Source organism: Spermophilus citellus, assembly GCF_964194105.1.
Source record: "Spermophilus citellus genome assembly, chromosome: 10".
Taxonomy (NCBI): Eukaryota; Metazoa; Chordata; class Mammalia; order Rodentia; family Sciuridae; genus Spermophilus; species Spermophilus citellus.
The window spans coordinates 42,141,563-42,159,599 of record NC_138197.1 but is presented as its reverse complement, the minus strand read 5'-3'; the positions used below and the strand labels follow the sequence as shown (position 1 = coordinate 42,159,599).

At 37.2% G+C, this 18,037-nt stretch overlaps 1 protein-coding gene across 3 annotated transcripts in view; it reads right to left on the bottom strand.

Annotated features, from left to right (window-relative positions):
- The window catches only part of DERA (deoxyribose-phosphate aldolase), a 133,080-nt gene that overhangs the window by 88,308 nt on the left and 26,735 nt on the right, over nucleotides 1-18,037 (bottom strand). For 2 of the 3 annotated variants that reach the window (XM_081311150.1, XM_081311151.1), the window contains exons 2-4: nucleotides 4,986-5,083; nucleotides 3,725-3,872; nucleotides 2,106-2,201 (exon numbers count right to left, since the gene is read on the bottom strand). In XM_081311150.1, coding sequence (XP_081167276.1) covers nucleotides 2,106-2,201; nucleotides 3,725-3,872; nucleotides 4,986-5,083 — 342 coding nt within the window. The remainder of the gene's footprint in view (nucleotides 1-2,105; nucleotides 2,202-3,724; nucleotides 3,873-4,985; nucleotides 5,084-18,037) is intronic. The other variant, XM_081311152.1, reaches the window with a different exon arrangement.

Sequence of the window (18,037 nt, the reverse complement as noted above, 5' to 3'; positions counted from 1 at the left end):
TCAAAGCCAGCCTTAGAACTAAGCAACTCAGTGAGACCTTGTCTTAAAAAATGGGGATGTGGCTCAGTGGCTGAGTGCCCTTGAGTTCAATCCTAGTATCCCCACCAAAAAAAAGTAAAAGGGCTGGGACCAAGGCAATGACCCAGTGGTAAAACCCCCCTGAGTTTAACACTCAATACAAAAGGAAAGAAAGGAGAGAAGGAAAACATGTTATCACAGTGATCATCATAATATACTAGGTGTAGCCTTGTTTTAACCAACACTAGTTAATTCTGGATCCTACTCTGGATCAAGTTGTCTATCTCTATTTACTCTTGATTTACTCACTTACAAATGAACATCTTTAGCTGTAATAACCAGATTGTAACACAGGTTCCTCCCACTGAAAAGAAAAAGAGGCAGGGAGGGAGGGAGGAAATAGCCAAATGAGAAAAAAAGGAAAAGGGATACAGGAGAGAAAAATACCTAACCAGTCCACAGAATTGGGGCAGGACAGAGCTGGTGAGAGGAGGGTCAAGAATGAGTAAGAGGAAAATGAAAATACATCTATACTTTTGAAAACCTTTTTTATATGCTCATCATTTACTCCGTCCCTGTTTATAAAGATGACCTATTGTCTTCCCTTGGTGTTAATAAATTCCTTGGGTCAGCTACCTTACAGGGAAGCACATCTCCCTGTTGAATAAAGGAAAAAACTGGACTGAGATTGATGAAAAAATAAGGTATATAAAGGTATAGCTTCCAAATACTTTGGGAATCCTCATAAACACGTTGTACATAAATATAGTACAGTGTTTCTTTTGATGCTTTTCTCCTAAAATAAATTAATGATCTTTATAGACTGCTAGGTTTTTGTTTTTATTTTTTGGTACCAGAAACTGAACCCAGGGGTGCTTTACCATTGAGCTACATCCCCAGCCCTTTATATTTTTTATTCTGAGAGAAGGACTCCCTAAGTTGCTAAGGGTCTTGCTAAATTGCGAGACTAGCCTCTAACTTGCAGTTTATAGACTGCTTTTTTAAAGCACCAGGATATTTTTCTGATGTCTTTTAAAACTAGAATCTAATTTTATATCTTCCTATCCATCCATCCATCCCATGCAGTCAACTGTACAGACACACAGACACAGACATACAGACACACACACTTAACTGAAGCTTTTAAGAATTTCCTCTTCCTGGTACCTGCTTAATCCTGCTAAGTCTACTTTAAATCAGTTAATTGCTGCATGTGCCCTCTTTTCTGTATCCTCTGGGTTTCGGAAGGTTCTCATCCTCTCCCACATTGACTGTGGTGAGTCTCTCTAACTTCATTTTGGCCCTTTCTAGCTTACCCCTACCATCAGCTAACTCATTACACCATGAAGCTAATCATGCCACTCCTCTGCTTAAAACTTTTCATGGCCATCCCATCATCAGAGTGTAGCCGCAACAAGGTCCAATTTATAAGCCCAGTGCCATCTGACCCTGAATTGCTCCTACAGCTTCCACTTCCACAGCACCTTCTCTGTCCTACTTTTGGACCCAACATTGCAAACCCCTTTCAGTCCTCTGATGACGCTTTTGTGACTTTATAAATATGAGTTCTCTAAGAGCCATTCTCTACCTTATCAACACTGTTGTCTCCTCTGCACCCTTTGAGACCCAATGCAATTACATCACTGTGATGATGCATACAGCTGAGTGTCACTGACTTTCACAAAATAAATAATTCACTTCTCAGAGTTACAACAGTACCTTCTACACTTTTACTTCTATATTTTCCATATATATATATATATATATATATATATATATATATATATATATATCAGAATACATACACATACATTTGTATTTATAAAATTGTATTGCACATTATGATTTTTTTTTTACCTGACCACAACTTAGTTTTCTTAAGCGTGGTGATGTTGGTCCTTATTTGTAGACCTTAATGTCTGCTCTTTAATAAATAACTAAAAATACCAAAATCATGAATCAATATAATTAATTATATATATATGAAATTAATTTAAATTAAGATAATATATAATACTCCATGGTATCAACATTGTAGAAGTGGAAACATGTTGAAAAATAACAACAAAAGCCGCAATAAATCTTACCTGATGCCACAGGGATATCACAGCCTGCAGCCTTCAGTGCTTTTACAGCATCACATACCCGAGCAGGATAAACACAAATGGCAGCTGTAGTAATGCCTTTGAAGAAAGAAATCATAGCAGTCTTCTTTATATGAAGTTCAACTCACACAATATGCTAATATATTTATCCTACAACATTGGCAGAAAACAAAATGAGAAGAAAAACTATACTCCAATGATGCTGCAACAAACTTAAAAGATTTTTACTTTCTGCAGTCCCTTCTAGTTCTTGAAAACATGGATCATGTTCTGATTATAGTCATAGAAATAATTCTGATACACTGTTCTTTAAGGTTAACATAACATCATTTTTTAAATTCTTAAACAGTAGACTTGTTCATCATGACTCAGTTAAAATATTTTGTGTAGATAAAAAAATGCAGGTTTGCACAGCATTGAAACAGGAGAGTTAATGGAGAAAAGTATAAGTGAAATAAATACACAGAGTGGAACAGCAAAATGTCATTTAACTAAATTCACTCCTTCTTTTGCAAGAAATAATAAAATTTAAACCTGGAGACTTCATTTTAAGGTATAAGCTCTGAAATTTTAAAAATAAATAATTAAAATGATCAAATAGCCACTATTAAAACAAGCAGTGTCTATACCTCAAAGATGTTCCTTTTAAGTGCTATTAATAAGATGGAGTCTGGTGGGGTTGTTTGCTTTGTTTTGTTTTGGTACTGAGAACTGAAACTTCTGCATGCTAACCATGAGCTCTACCAAGAGCTCTCCCAGCCCCAGTGAAGTAGAATTTTTATTGTCAACTCAAGAGAAATATAATACTTTTTAAAAACTACAGAGATATTTAGGTCTATAAATTATTTGCACATTATCTGTGATATCTGCATTGGGCTATCTCTCTAGCACTGAGGCATGCCAAAGCCATAAAGGATACCCCACGAAGAGGAGAGCTGGCTCCTAAAACCAGCCCAGCAGGTAATAAGACATAGTATCTTGGAAATGCCTTAGATCCTTCCAGGTCTTAGTTTCTTCACTTAGAAAATAAGAGGACCAACTCTCAAGTCTCCTCCATTACTAAAATGTTAAAATTCTAAACTAACGGCAACTGCAGAAAGGTCTTTCTCTCATGTACACTAAAGAAGTGAGAATGACTTTTTCTGAAAGATCTAACCTAAAATACAAGCATGCAATATTCCCCATTTGCATTTTATTCTCAAAAGTATTTCACTGACTCACAGAAAATACTTTTATGTATGAGATGTCATTATTAAATAATGAGACTGACTTTTTCATATGTGGCTAGGGAATCAGAATTAGTATTTTAGAGTCACTAGATAGAAAATTTCTGAACTTAAGAATTGAGAAAAAATATAAGAAAACTTTCAACCAGAAATTTCAATCTGTGGACAGAAAGAAGTGACCTAAAAACAGGATTCAGATTGTCTTCTTGCCATTTTTAAAAGAACATTTCAATTATTTGTCCATACATATGATCAGAGCTTCCATCATGGATTTCACAACTACCATCTTGTTAGCAGGTGAATCTTAAGTCCTCTTAGATCTCATAATTGGTATCACAAGCAGGTAAACACCAGATATATTATATACAACATTACCTTTATCATGCATATTCAAAGCTTTTAAGAGATCTTCCCGGATTGGATATTTGGCTTTATAACAGAGCCTTTGAATGTTGGAAAACGTATCATCACCTGAAAGTGTAGTAAGATCTATAAAGGTAACAGCTTTCAGGAGCCAAGCAGCCTAGTAGAAAGAAAAGGCAAAGCAAATTAAAATTAATCTCCAATTTGTACTCATTCGACAAACACAGATACTAATACCTGAAGTCTACACTATTCTAAAGCATATGATGATACAAGTGTAAACGAGATTCACTGACAAGATGAACATTACTCAGAATAAAGTGAAAAGGAAGAAGAAGAACCTTAATATTTTTTCTCCTATTGATATCCCAAACAGAAACCCCCAGTAGACGAAGTCTCCACACTTCTAACTTTTCCATCTCATCCACAAAGAATCTTCGATGGCTACCCTGATGTAGGAGATCTCAGGAAGAAGGTTTCTATTTCAATTTTCCTTTCCACTCTAGGATTAGAAATGAGACACTGTTTCTTAAAATCTGTCAGTTCCATTTTGTTTTTCTCCAATTTAATCCAATTCCTTTTTAAAAACAATATTCCTGTTTCACAATTCATTCTGATGAACTTCTTTTTGTCTTTTCAATCAGAATATTTCCAAAGATGAGCAAAATGTGGAATATTACTCTAAAGGATTCAATCACAGTATTCCAAGTCCCTTGTGAAATGAACTCTGAATTCCTTTTAGAACTGCATAGCACGTCTTTGGTTGGTAAACACTGAAGAATATGCTGACCATAAGTACTCTGCAAAACATCACCTTTGGAATTTTGAAAAGTGATTTATGAAAAGTAATAGTAAGATAAGCATGATGGTCAAAGAAGGTCAACTCTTACCCCTCAGGGCCTCAACAGTGGACACACCAGGTTTAGACATTATGGTTTTAAAATTAAACCAGAAGACAACCAAAGAAGGCACATCTAAGAAACTGAATAAATTCGTTGAGAAAATATGCCATTTAATTCACTCATGAATAAAGATGCCTCAAATTCATTTGCGGTTTTGCCACTCAAGAGTGATAAGATTTTTAACTTGTTTGGATAAATGTGTTATCTTTCTCCAACCCATCATCATCATATATGAATTATTAAAATAAGTCTTGGACAGCTGCAATCTTTTAAGTTTAGATGCATCTTGAGCGAAATTCAATATTGTAGCCTTGAGGGAAGAGACCATGCATTGTGAAACACAGGGACAGAATGCTCAAGAAGAACCTTACTTGCCACTCCTTTTTCACGGTTCTTCGAGCCTGAATTTGTTGTGCCCGCCTCAGAACTGCTGGCTGATTCACCTGTACTTTGGAAATCCAGCTAAGGTCTAAAGGGGAGAGAACAACACTTTTGAAACTGAAAAGTTTTATTAATATAGTCACCTATAGACACAGGGCTCTGGAAAGGATACATTCACCATTTGATGCTTTTTTCCTTACAACAACAAATATATAACCTTGTTGAAGGAAGCTCAGCTATCACAAGGCATACTTCATGTAAAATCAAGTACATATGGAATTAAAGGAACTAGTATTGATTTACTGCATAGATCATAATGACCATGGTGGAGGGGGTGGGATTGTGTTCTGGGATTGTGTTCCCAGTCGTACATGCCTCACTTCTGACAGCAAAAACTTATTTGTAAGTGTCTAGTCCAAGGGAGCAAACAAGATTAATAAATGCTTAAGTGAATTAATGCTGGGGCTTAAAGCAATGCTTGGTTATACCCCCTTCCTGACAAGATTAATATCTACTAGATACTGATATGATACATCCCATCAAAGGAGAATTTTTCAAAATGTATCAGAGATAACAACAATGATATAACAGAAGTTTTAAAAGGGAAATTAAAAAAACTACTAAAAGTTCCAGAAGATATCTGTGTTGCTTCTGTTCTCAAGTGATTTCTCCTACTTTGATCTGCTCTCTTTGCTTCCAAATGGCTCATGTTTTAGCCCTGGGGAAGACATGGCTCTCTCAGACAAAGCTAACATTTAATTGTGCCTCTACCACAGAACTTGTATTTCATTCACCGAGAACCCATGGTGAAACTGCTTCTTGTACTTACTGTATTGTGAGTCATTACCTTATTTGCCTTTGAGAGTCTAACAACAGTGTCATGCATTGTATTTCAATGTCTTCCACTGATATTCATAACAGGTAGCCCCACAGTAAATTGGGCATGTGTCTGTTTACCTTCTGTAACTAACATCATTTCTATATCCCTGTAGGAACTCCATGTTTTTGAAGAATGATCCCAGAAGAAAATTCTTCTACTATGGAAAAGGTTATTCATTAGGAAACACATCTCAATTACACAGCTCTATAACATGACAAAGAAAACTGCCAATTGCATACTGTACTATGCAACAACACAAATAATAATAAAGTATTTGCATCTACCACAAAAGCTGGGTACAGTGGTGCATGCCTTTTATCCCAGCAATTCGGGAGGCTGAGACAGGAAGATTGCAATTTCAAGGCCAGCCTCAGCAATTTAGCAAGGCCCTAAGCAACTTAGTGAGATTCTGTTTTAAAATGAAAAACAAAAAGGGCCAGGGATATAACTCAGTGGTAAATCACCCCTGAGTTTATTTTTTAAAAAAACAGCAAAAAAAAAACCTTTACCACAAAGATTAGATCACCAGAAAACCAATATTTATAAAAGACTTCTCCCATTTCCATTTGCCTCTTCTTGAGTATCAATATTAATCATGCAAAAATTCTCAAAGATTAATGATATTCCACTTAAATATTACTACAGAAGGAACAGTTTGTGTGCTTTCCCTTTTTTTCCTAATTAAATTATTTTGTTAGCTGAAATCATTTAATAAAACAGATTTTTAACATTTCAATCCATCTGCTTCTGCTCCTCAAAGATACTGTACATCTTCCTGCTTGTTTCTTGAGCCAACTTCAGAGAGAAAGCAAAAGCTAGGGTCAGGCCACCTTCTGCCTCTTCTTTCCCACCAAAGACTGAGCTGGCTCTAGGCAGAGTCCAAGGGAATAAGACCGGACAGTCACACTGGGCTCATCCTAATTTACCTAAGGCCTAGAAGAACCTCCCTCTTCTCAAACACAGGGGAGGATCTCTTTTATTTATTTTTTAACACTAACAATGGTGATTAGGTTCTAGATAAAGATCATTCCAGGCAGAGAGTAACAGTGAAGCAAAGTTATGTGACCTACAAGACTCACTGCCAAATAACTACTGACAGTGGTCAAAAGAGGGAAGCGGATCACTCCTAGGCAGCTGGACTGGCTGTCCTTAATGAGTCCTGAAACACTTCCTCAAAGTTCTTCCCCTCCTCTACCCTACTCCCCACACCCTACTAAGGCCCCCACTGGAAGCTCTTCTGTAGAAAAGAAGTCTCAGGCAAACCCAGGACATGTGCTCATCTGGCTTGCTCCTTGTGGTCTCTTCTGCATCTGCCAGTATTGCTAAATGGCAAGCAATCTCCTGACACAGCAAGTCATGTTCCATCTCTGAACCCTGTGTTCAGTTTGTTCCTTTTAACCAGACTGCCCTTCCTTACTTTGCAGGCAGATTAACTCCTACTCATACACTGAGGTTCAGTTCAAAAGTCACCTGCTCTGAGTCTTCCCTAAACCGCACAGGTTCAATATTCCTTTGCTGCTTTGTACTTCCATGCAAATTTACAGTCTGCTTTTAGCCCAATGCCATCACTTGAAATGGTACTGATGTAAAAAAATTGTTTACATCCCCAAAAGATTTTTAAAACTCCAAGAGAATACATGACATGTGAATAGCATGGCATTCAATAAATAAGTAAGTTGAGTGGTTCCCCAAAATCATTTTTTTGGGGGGGGAGGAAGCACCTGTGGTACTGGGGATTGAACCCAGTAGTCTACCACAGAGCTATACCCCAGCCATTTTTATTTATTTATTTTTTTTTTTTTTGAGACAGGGTCTCATTAAATTGTTGCAGCTGGCCTCAAACTTGCAATCCCTTGACCTGAGATTCCAGAAATTTTCTTAATTCTGGGCAATGTCTTTCTCAATTGATCCTGATTGGAAAAGAGTTCTGGACCTCCGTAAGATGGGACAAAAGTATGAAGGGGTTGCTTGGGATCATTTGCTTTAAGACGGATTTTTTTGTTACAATTCCCACCTAAAGTTATAGCCCACAAGGCCTCTGCTCACATTTCTCAGACACCACCTGCCTGAGGTCTCTGCAAACCATCTATTGGGGAATGTAATAAGATCACTTCCTTCACAGTATCAGCCTTGACTGCTAAAAATATCATTAGTGGTTATAAAATTATTCAACTTCATATTAAATCTGGCCACAGAATTTGCCTCTGTGACCTCCCATGGCAATGAATTATATAAGTGACTATCTCATTTTATTAGCACTTAATTTGCTACTCTTTAATTTCATCAAATAACCCTTGTTCTCATCTTAGGGGGTCTAGGGAAAAGAAAAGACTGATTGGCCTTTGTTATGTCCTTCATAATTTTTAATATTTCATTCGAGTACCCTTTAGCATCTCCTTTCCAACAGAAGTGACTCTAATGCACACAATTTCATCAGAACCACAGAATCTTCTTTCAGAGCCAAGAGGGGTTTCAAGTACACCTGCCTTTGGGAAGAACAGACATGAAACCATAATTGGAAGTCAATAAATACTCTTAAAACTTTCTGATTAAAAAAAAAACTCCCACTGTTTCCCTTAGTGTGTCCATTGTGTTGACTTCCAGGCCCTTCGTCAGCTGTAAACTTGTTCTCAAATACTTGTTTCACAATTTTATCTTTTTTTTTTTTTTCCTGTTCAAGACTCAGTAGAAACAAAGATGATTTTCCCAGCAAATCTACTTTCTAGCCTTGCCATCTTTTCCATTTGTGTTTCTTCAGATGTGATTGTGTTCTTCAAAATACTCCTAAAACACACATCAAAAGGAGATGCATTTTGTATTTTGATTTTAACTCTGTTCCTTATATACAAAAATAAATTATGATATTTTATTAGACTTTTCTCCCAAAATGCATTGAGCAAATAAGGGAGATTAATTTTTCTACTTTCTCTTCTATATTTTTATATCCAACTGTACTACCCAAATCTTTTTCCCAGTGTTGTCTCTAAGCAGTCATTTCCAGGTATACACAAGTATACATTTTATTACCAGAAAATAATACTCAGTACCCTTCTTAATTGTATTCATTTGTCTATTATTTCTAAATTATATTTGTTTTCAATTCAAATTTGCATCCTCCCAGGAAACCGTTATATACCCTCCTATATATACAAATGCCTAGCACAAAACTAGTTGATCAATAAATTCTGTGCCCCTTCCATCATGGTAAACTTATTTTTTATATCAAATATTGAAACTAAAGAAAAAAATCACTCGATTATGTCTAATCTTTCACCCGTAGGCTGACAAAAAAAAAAAAATACCTAAATGTCACTGCATGTTTGATCCAATCAGGCTCATTAGATGTTCAATTTATACAGTAAATGAACAGACAGACTTGCCCAGTTTCTAACCCATAAATGCAGAGAACTAAAACTGTCCTGAGAGCCCCATTCCTACCAGCAGGTAGGGTCTACAAACAATCTTCTTCTCAAAATCCAGCATCCAATAAACCCTGGATGAGTGTTCTAGGACATCTATACACCTGCAGGGCATTCGCCAGCTCTCCTCACATTCTACTGATTAAGCCAGTCTGTGGAATCCAAACAGGTATCTATCTGTCTGTTCTAGAAACAAAGATACTGGCAACCTGACAGTACATACTGCCATAGCCCAGACGGCATTGCTATAATGCCACTTACCCCTAATCTCTAATTCCCATCTCACAGACTTTCACCTGCCCATTCTTTAGGGCATCAATCCAAGTCCAGGTTAATAATGAATTCAGCACCAAGCCAAAGACCAACTTGATCTCCCAATATCTCACCTCAGTACCAATGTTATCTGTTTTCTGCTTATACTTTTCTTCCATCTAGCTTTCATTTCCAGTGTGTCTTGCATCTACAAGCAAATGGGTTATAACACTTCATCACGTAACACTCCTTCATCACATTGGAAGATAGTTCAGGTTCACATTACCAGATATCCCCATTTTTGTACCCTGAATTACAGTAGAATCACATCATGATTACATGGTTTTACCACCTTCCTTTATCCTTCAAGTATCCTTGAGATATTAGCCAATTATCCTTGAGATATTAATCAATTCCAACTATTGATGCTCTTTAGTAATCAATTTCCCATTTCTGCAAATTATACTTCTCAACTCATCGACTACTGACAGTAGGTTAATCTTGTCCTTAAAAGAACCTAGTCACTTATTCTGGCATCTAAATTTTTTCTATTTAGCACAATCTTTGGGCTGAACCCAAGGTCTCAATTATTCCCAGGATGCTCAGGATAGCCCCCTAAGTTTCCAGCAGCAGTTGGTGGATAGTCATGGAGCTAGACAGCCAGAGCTCCTTAGCAAAATGAAGCAGATTAAATCCAAATGCCCATGTGCAAGTCCAACAACCTCTCCATTCAGCATTCTAGGATGCAAGCAACGTGCTAAATGATGTGAGAAAAGTTACAGCTCCCCCATGAAAAACCTTAAGGAGAAAACTGGGGAGAAAAGCCACAGACCTGGGAGTTGGAAAAATCAAAATAAAAAACAACATATAAGGGCAAAAATCAATGCTTGGAACCAGCAATTCCCAAATGGTTCCACAGGCTTTATTAGTTAGGAATCTTTCAGTTGAAAATAATGAAAACTGACTTGGGTGATTGGAACAAAAATGGAAGGATATTAAGGGCTCATAAATTGAGACAAGATTGGAAGACCAAGCTCAGAAAACAGATGGGAACCAAAGACAACAATGGAGAGCCAAAAACTAGAAGCACAATGCCAGCATTTAACAGGAATGGTCTGGCCAAGATGCCACAGCAGCTGTCACCTGACACCATCACTGCCATCTTCCTTCACTCACTCAGGGCCTCAAGTTCTGCATGAACAAATCTGATGCCTGAACCTAGGGAGTGTGCTATGCATGACTGTGGGGTCAGGAAGGAAGAACAACTTCTCCTTCCTCTGTCATGTCTCCAACTAACTCTGCAGACAAGAGGTTTTCCCAGCAATGATGGATTGGGATTTGGTTACTGAAGAACCAAAAAATCGTAAGTTTCTGTTACAAAGATCAATAAAACTTCCACCTTAAAAAAAAAAAAAGACTTGAAATTTCTTTAATCCACATTTCTCAAACTTTTCTGACTGAAAATAAACATTTTTCCATACTGGCTAGATAATAAGTCAGGTTCAGAAGAAAGACAGGTCACAGATGTAGACTTGTCCAGTTGGATATGAAAACCCTTCGTGGATAAATAAGAGATTTGAGACTGATCTTAAAGCCCCCGATCTCTGGAGACATTTCTGATTGTCACAGCTGGCAGTCTGAAGGGTCCTGGTTAATGGGTAGAGACCAAGGATGCTGCTAAACATTATAATGCATAATTCACTCTTCCTCAACAAAGAATTACCTCTTCCAAAAGTCAATAGTGCCAAGGTTGAAAAATCCCAACTGAAGTATGGTAGGATTCAGAAGAAACAAAGAGGAAGTGCTCCAGATTTGTGGAATATGGGGGTTTCAGGAGCAAGAGCAGATTGGCTGGCTTATTTGTACAGCAGCTTAAGAAATCTCAACCTGTGCTATTGCATCACTGGCCACTGGCCACATATGCCTGTATGAGCTTCTAAAGTATAAACAATTCAAACTAAGATGTGTTTAAAGTGTAAAACACATAGATTTCTAAAATTTAGTACCCCCAAAGAATGTAAAATATAAGAGCATAACATTTCTTATTGAGCAGAAAAAACAAACACACTTAACTCTGGCTAGTCAGCAGTGTGCACAACCGGTAAGAGGCAGACTACAGGAGATACCAGTCAGACAGCTTCACTATAGCCCAGGCAACAATAATGCCTCTCACCCAGGCATTTTCACATTTCATGACCCATACTCAGCCACTAAGCTCTGCCATGAAGCCAGCCCAGCCAAAATGACGACATCAGACTGTCCCTATTACTACTCCCAAAGGATGACCAAAATGTCAGCACTGCGGACCTGCAGACAGAACCCAATTTTTATATTGCTCCTATATGACACCAACACTACACCTGAATGAGAGCCTGCTATAGCCCACCCACAGCCCTGCTTTCCCCCATAGATAGAGAGCCTGTGGGGCTGGACCACATTTTCCTTCCAGTTCATATTCAAGGTACACACGACTCCAGCATTCTTAGACCTAATGACTCCAAGCTTGCTTACAGAGACTACAGGGATCTTTGCCCAAAGTCAACAGCTTAAATTTAAGACACAAGAAAGAAAAGGGAGAGAAAGCCTCCCGGGAAGTTAGATAAATGCAATCCTAACTATGAATTTCATTTATTCATTTAACTAATATAAAAAAGTACCCACATTGGTGCTGGGCATGGCTGCAGGCTCTAGGGATTGAGTGATGAATGAAAAAACAAAATCCTTACTCTCATAGAGCTTCTTCTAATAAAAGATTATAAACATCTAATGAATACATCATATACTATATATGGGCTACAGTGAAAAGTTACATAAGATAAGAGAATGGAGAATGCAGGGATGGTGAGGACAGGAAAAATCTGATAAAACCTTTGAGCAAAGGTCCAACTGAAATGGAAAGTGAGGAATAATATTGTCTAGGAAACCAGTCTTCTAGGCAGAGAGAAGTACAAAGTCCTTAAGGTCATATCTGAAGCAAAGTAGGGACACAGGTGTAGATGGAGGGCCTGAGCAAGGCCAGGTGAGGGGAGTGGTTCAGATACAGTCTAAGAGGAAGGCATGGATCAAATCATATGTAGTGTTTTCTACAAAATGAGGGTCATAACCCTGGAACATGTCATGAAATCAACTCTTCTAGTTGCGACCAGTATATTACAAGAAGAAACAAAGGAAAATAGAAAATATCAGGATGTGCTGCATGTGATACAGGTAAATCATCTACCATTATATGTGAGGAAGCAGGTACTCTGGGGCAATATAAAACACACCACATACTGTGAGGCATGGCCAACGGAGTTTGAAAGGCCCTTGGGAAGGACTTTTTCAGCATGGAAAGATCACTGGATGTAGACAGGAAGAACTGTGAGTAGAACACTGAAATGATCTAATTTATACTTCCAAAAAATCCCTCTGGCTGCTGTGGAAAGGCTAACAAGAGGCTCAGACAGGATAGGGAACAGATTGACCTGCAGCACTCCCTGTAGCAGTGGAGACAGGACAAAATCCTACCTGCCCGCTGCCTACAGCATTTCTCATATTTAAAATCTGTACCCAAACAAATAAGAAAGATGGGATAGGGACATGAACTGGGCAAATTTTGGGTGAACCAGGAGGGTGTCATTTCCCTTGTAAGGACCAAAAGCTCAGCAGATGGACTGTACTGGAAAGAGTTGTTGAATTTCACTCCAGTTTTCTCCTGGAGCATGGAAGTAAGCAGGCAGGCAGAGAGATTAGCCGTGACAGTCTAACCTGTGAACTCTTCCACATAGAGATTTACCTGAGGGTAGTTAATAAACTTCCACAGTCTAACAAAGTACAAACTATAGTGGTCAAACTTTAAATACTTTATATATATATAGAATAAGTAAAACACCTAATTTTCTTGAGAAAGCTGATATTGAATTAAAATACAGTAGTGCCTCTTATCCCTAGGGGATATTTTACGACCCCCCACAGTGGATGCCTGAAACCATGAACATTAAGAATTCCTGTATATACATGTTCTTTTCTATGATAGAGTTTAATATATAAATTATTCAAAGAGATTGTCAAAAATAACAATAAAATGGAACAATTATACAATACACTGTAATAAAAGTTATATGAATATGTTGCATTCTTTTGAGTCAAGACAAATAGAAATACTTTGGGACTACTATTGACTGCAGTTAATCGAAATTAAAGAAAGGAAACAACGAATTAAAGAGATCGCTGTAATTACTTCTTCATGGCAAGAACTCCATTTGCTGGTCATCACCACTGTCAAAAACATTTGATCTTTGAAGAGGAAGAAATATTTAGTCAGTGAATCTAAGCTGATCTACATAGGGCCTAATCTAGTGTCTAAAGACCTTTGAATGTTGGCTTTGTATTTTTTCAAAATCAGAAAAAACATTTTTTTAAGGCAGACAAGGGGTTATTTTATTCCATTTTTCTTCCCATACATCAAAATGTAATTATTTAGCACTCCACCAGTACAAATGTGTTAATCAAATTACACTGAAATTCACAGATATGTAAAAACTATATAATGAATATTAAAATATTGTATATATAACTTAATTACATTTATTTTTAAAATTACAGTAAAACTGGGACATATCATAGTAATAAATGCCCATGTTTGTAAATTCAACTCAATTTTTTGACAAAGCTAATAGTTTCAGCTTTTCTAAATATCTTTAATTTGATGTTCATCAACTGTTTTTCTAAACTTTCCTCCAAAGATTTTTGCTAGCATTGAAAATATTTTCTTGTCATAATAAAACTGCAGTCAACCAAGGACAGACTGTTCTACAGTGTAAATGGCAGCTTTTTACTTGTACTCATCTGTTTTTTCTTTTTGCTATTATTTAAATATGTTTGAATCTCTGAAAATAGCAGTATTCTTTTTATTCTATTGGCCTTTTCCTTTAAACTTTTAGGGGAAGCATTATCAAAGATTTTTTAGAAACTAAGTAAATTACTTCTACCAGGTTCCTAGTACGAAGCACTTTATTAAGTATTTCAAGGAACTAACCTGCCAGGTTGGGACTACTCAGCATCCACAAATCAAAGCTGCTCAAGAAATGTATATCTTGTCTTGAATCAAGGAGTCAAGGAAAGGAAGTTGAAAAATCAATAGGCAAAACATCATGTAGCACACCATATAGGTATAATATGCAGCTTTTATATGATAATAAACAAATAATAAGAGAATGAGGGCAAGTCCACCAAAAAAAAGTCTAAAAAAGAGGCACTTAAAATATCCAATAGTTTCCCACCTCTTCATTGTTACTTTGTTAGAGTTCCGAGTAAACTTACCTAAAACAGCACTCATTGTGACACATCCCTACCCACAGGCCATCTATCAAGACCTAGTACTGAACTGCCACAGGTGGAGATTCACAGGACCATGTGAGGCCCCAGCACCAGGTACACAGTGCTGACATGCAACAAAGATGTTCTAGGTTGGAGTACTGTGATGCGGGTCATCCGTGGAGCTGGAAGACATAGCAATCATTCGTGGAACACTGACTCTGACCAGGTACTATATTGGCTATCCAGCCACACTGTATCCTGAAATTGGTGATTTGGCACTACTGGTTTGATAACTTAACCACAGAGTTAGAAGGCCATCACTGACTAGGAGAAAAGAACCAGCCAACAGGTTTGAGGGTCATCCTTTAATTGATCTGGGCAATACTGCTAAAGTGATAGTGCAGAGCAAGGCAGGAGTTTGGGTTCTATCTCTAATTCTTACCACTATGACAAGCCTAGGCTGGCCAGAGAAGGTTCAACAAGCTGACCTGCTCTAACAGACAAAGAGAAATTAACTAGCAGTCAAGAAGAGGAAAGACACTTCAAACACTGAGTATAATCTGTGTGTGAAGACCAATTCAGAAACAATTATGGCCTATTTCCAGAACAATAACCATGGCAGAAAGTTATGTTTGGGAGTAAAGATAGGGTTTCACAGGTAAGTAGTATCAAGTCAGAATCCTGAAGTTCAGACAAAGGACTCTATATTTGAACTATTAGGGGAAGGGGGAGGAAGTAGCCACTAAGCAATCAATTTGACCAGATTAATGTATAAGGCAGGATAAAAAGAGGGAGAAACTATTGTAACATTTCTGCCAATTTTGTGTCATGAACATACACTTACTTGAAAATCTGGGAAGAAAAATTGTAAAGATTAACTGAAAATGGTTAAAAGAATAAGGTAAACAGGTGGAAAAAATAAGCCCAAATAGGAGTCTTTTGTCTGTGATATTAAATTATAATGTTAAATGAAGGTATAAATAAAATAGGAATATTCTGAAAGGATATTTAGAACCAGGCTAACTTAAAATAATTATATATATTCTTGAGGGTGGGACACAGACACTAACCCACAAAATTACAATTATCTTATATTAGACAAAGGTACCAAAAACATGCACTGGACAGAAGATAACATCTTCAACAAATGATGCTGGGAAAACTGGAAATCCATATGCAACCAAATGAAATTAAACCCCTATCTCTCACCATGCACAAAACTTAACTCAAAATGGATCAAGGACCTAGGAATTATAAACCAGAGACTCTGTGTCTAATAGAAGAAAAAATAGGCCCTAATCTTCATCATGTGGGATTAGGCCCCAACTTCCTTAATAAGACTCCTATAGCGCAAAGATTAAAACCAAGAATCAATAAATGGGATGGAATCAAACTAAAAAGTTTCTTCTCAGCAAAAGAAACAATCTGTGAGGTGAATAGAGAGCCCACATCCTGGGAACAAATTTTTACCCCTCACATATCAGATAGAGCACTAATCTCTAGAGTATATAAAGAACTCAAAAACCTAAGCACCAAAAAATAATAATAATAATAATAATCCAATCAACAAATGAAATATGAAAATATGTTCATCATCACTAGCAATTAGGGAAATACAAATCAAAACCACTCTTAAGTTTTCATCTCACTCCAGTCAGAATGGCAACTATTAAGAAGAAAAACAGGGCTGGGGATGTGGCTCAAGCGGTAGCGCGCTCGTCTGGCATGCGTGCGGCCCGGGTTCGATCCTCAGCACCACATACCAACAAAGATGTTGTGTCCGCCGAGAACTAAGAAATAAATATTAAAAAAAAATTCTCTCTCTCTCTCTCTCTCTCTCTCTCTCTCTCTCTCTCTCTCTCACTCTCTCTTTAAAAAAAAAAAAGAAGAAAAACAACAGTAAGTGTTGGTGAAGATGTGGGGGAAAGGCACACTCATACATTGTTGGTGGGACTGCAAATTGGTGCAGCCAATATGGAAAGCAGTATGGAGATTCCTTGGAAATCTGGGAATGGAACAACCATTTGACCCAGCTATCCTTCTCCCCGGACTATACCCAAAGGACTTAAAAACAGCAGACTACAGGGACACAGCCACATCAATGTTTATAGCAGCACAATTTATAAGAGCTAAACTGTGGAGCCAACCTAGATGCCCCTCAGTGGATGAATGGATAAAAAAAAATGTGGCATATATACACAATGGAATTTTACTCAGCAATAAAAGAGAATAAAATCATAACATTTGCAGGTATATGGATAACAATGGAGAAAATAATGCTAAGTGAGGTTAGCCAATCCCAAAAAAAAATGCAGAAATATTTGCTCCGATATAAGGAGGCTGACTCATAATGGAGTAGGGAGGGGAGCAGTATGGGAGGAATAGATGAATTCTAGATAGGGTGGAGGGGTGGGAGGGAAAGGGAGGGTGCAGGGGATTAGCAAGGATGGTGGAATGTGACAGACATCATTATCAAAAGTACATGTATGAAGACATGAACTGGGTGTCAACATACTTTATATACAACCAAAGATATGAAAAATTGTGGTATATATGTGTAATAAAAATTGTAATGCAAAAAAGTACACGTATGAAGACATGAATTAGTGTGAACATACTTTATATACAAAGATATGAAAAATTGTGCTCTATAAGTGTAATGAGAATTGTAATGCATTCCGATATCATGTATTTAAAAAATAAATAAAATCAAGAGTTGCTGAGAAAGAAGACCTCAGGATTTAGATTGAAAGGAAAAAAAAAAAACAGTATGGAGGTTCAAAAAAAAAAACAACTAAAAATAGAACTAATTCAATAATTCCACTACTGGGTATATATCCAAAGAAATGCAATCAGTATATTGAAAAGATATCTGCCCTCCTATGTTCAATGCAGCATTATTTATAAAAAGTCAAGATACAGAATCAACCTAATTATCATCCAATGGATAAAGAAAGTGGCATACACCTATAAAAAGAGCTACTTAGGAGGTTGAGGCAGAAAGAGTATAAGCTCAAAGCCAGCCTCTGCAATTTAATAAGACCCTGTCTCAAAATAAAAAATAAAAAGGACTGGGGATGTAGCTCAATAGGAAAGCACTCCTGGGTTCAATCCCCAGCACCACACACACAAAAAAAAAAAGGGAAATAAAGAAACAAAGAAAATGTGGTACATATAATGGAATATAATTCAG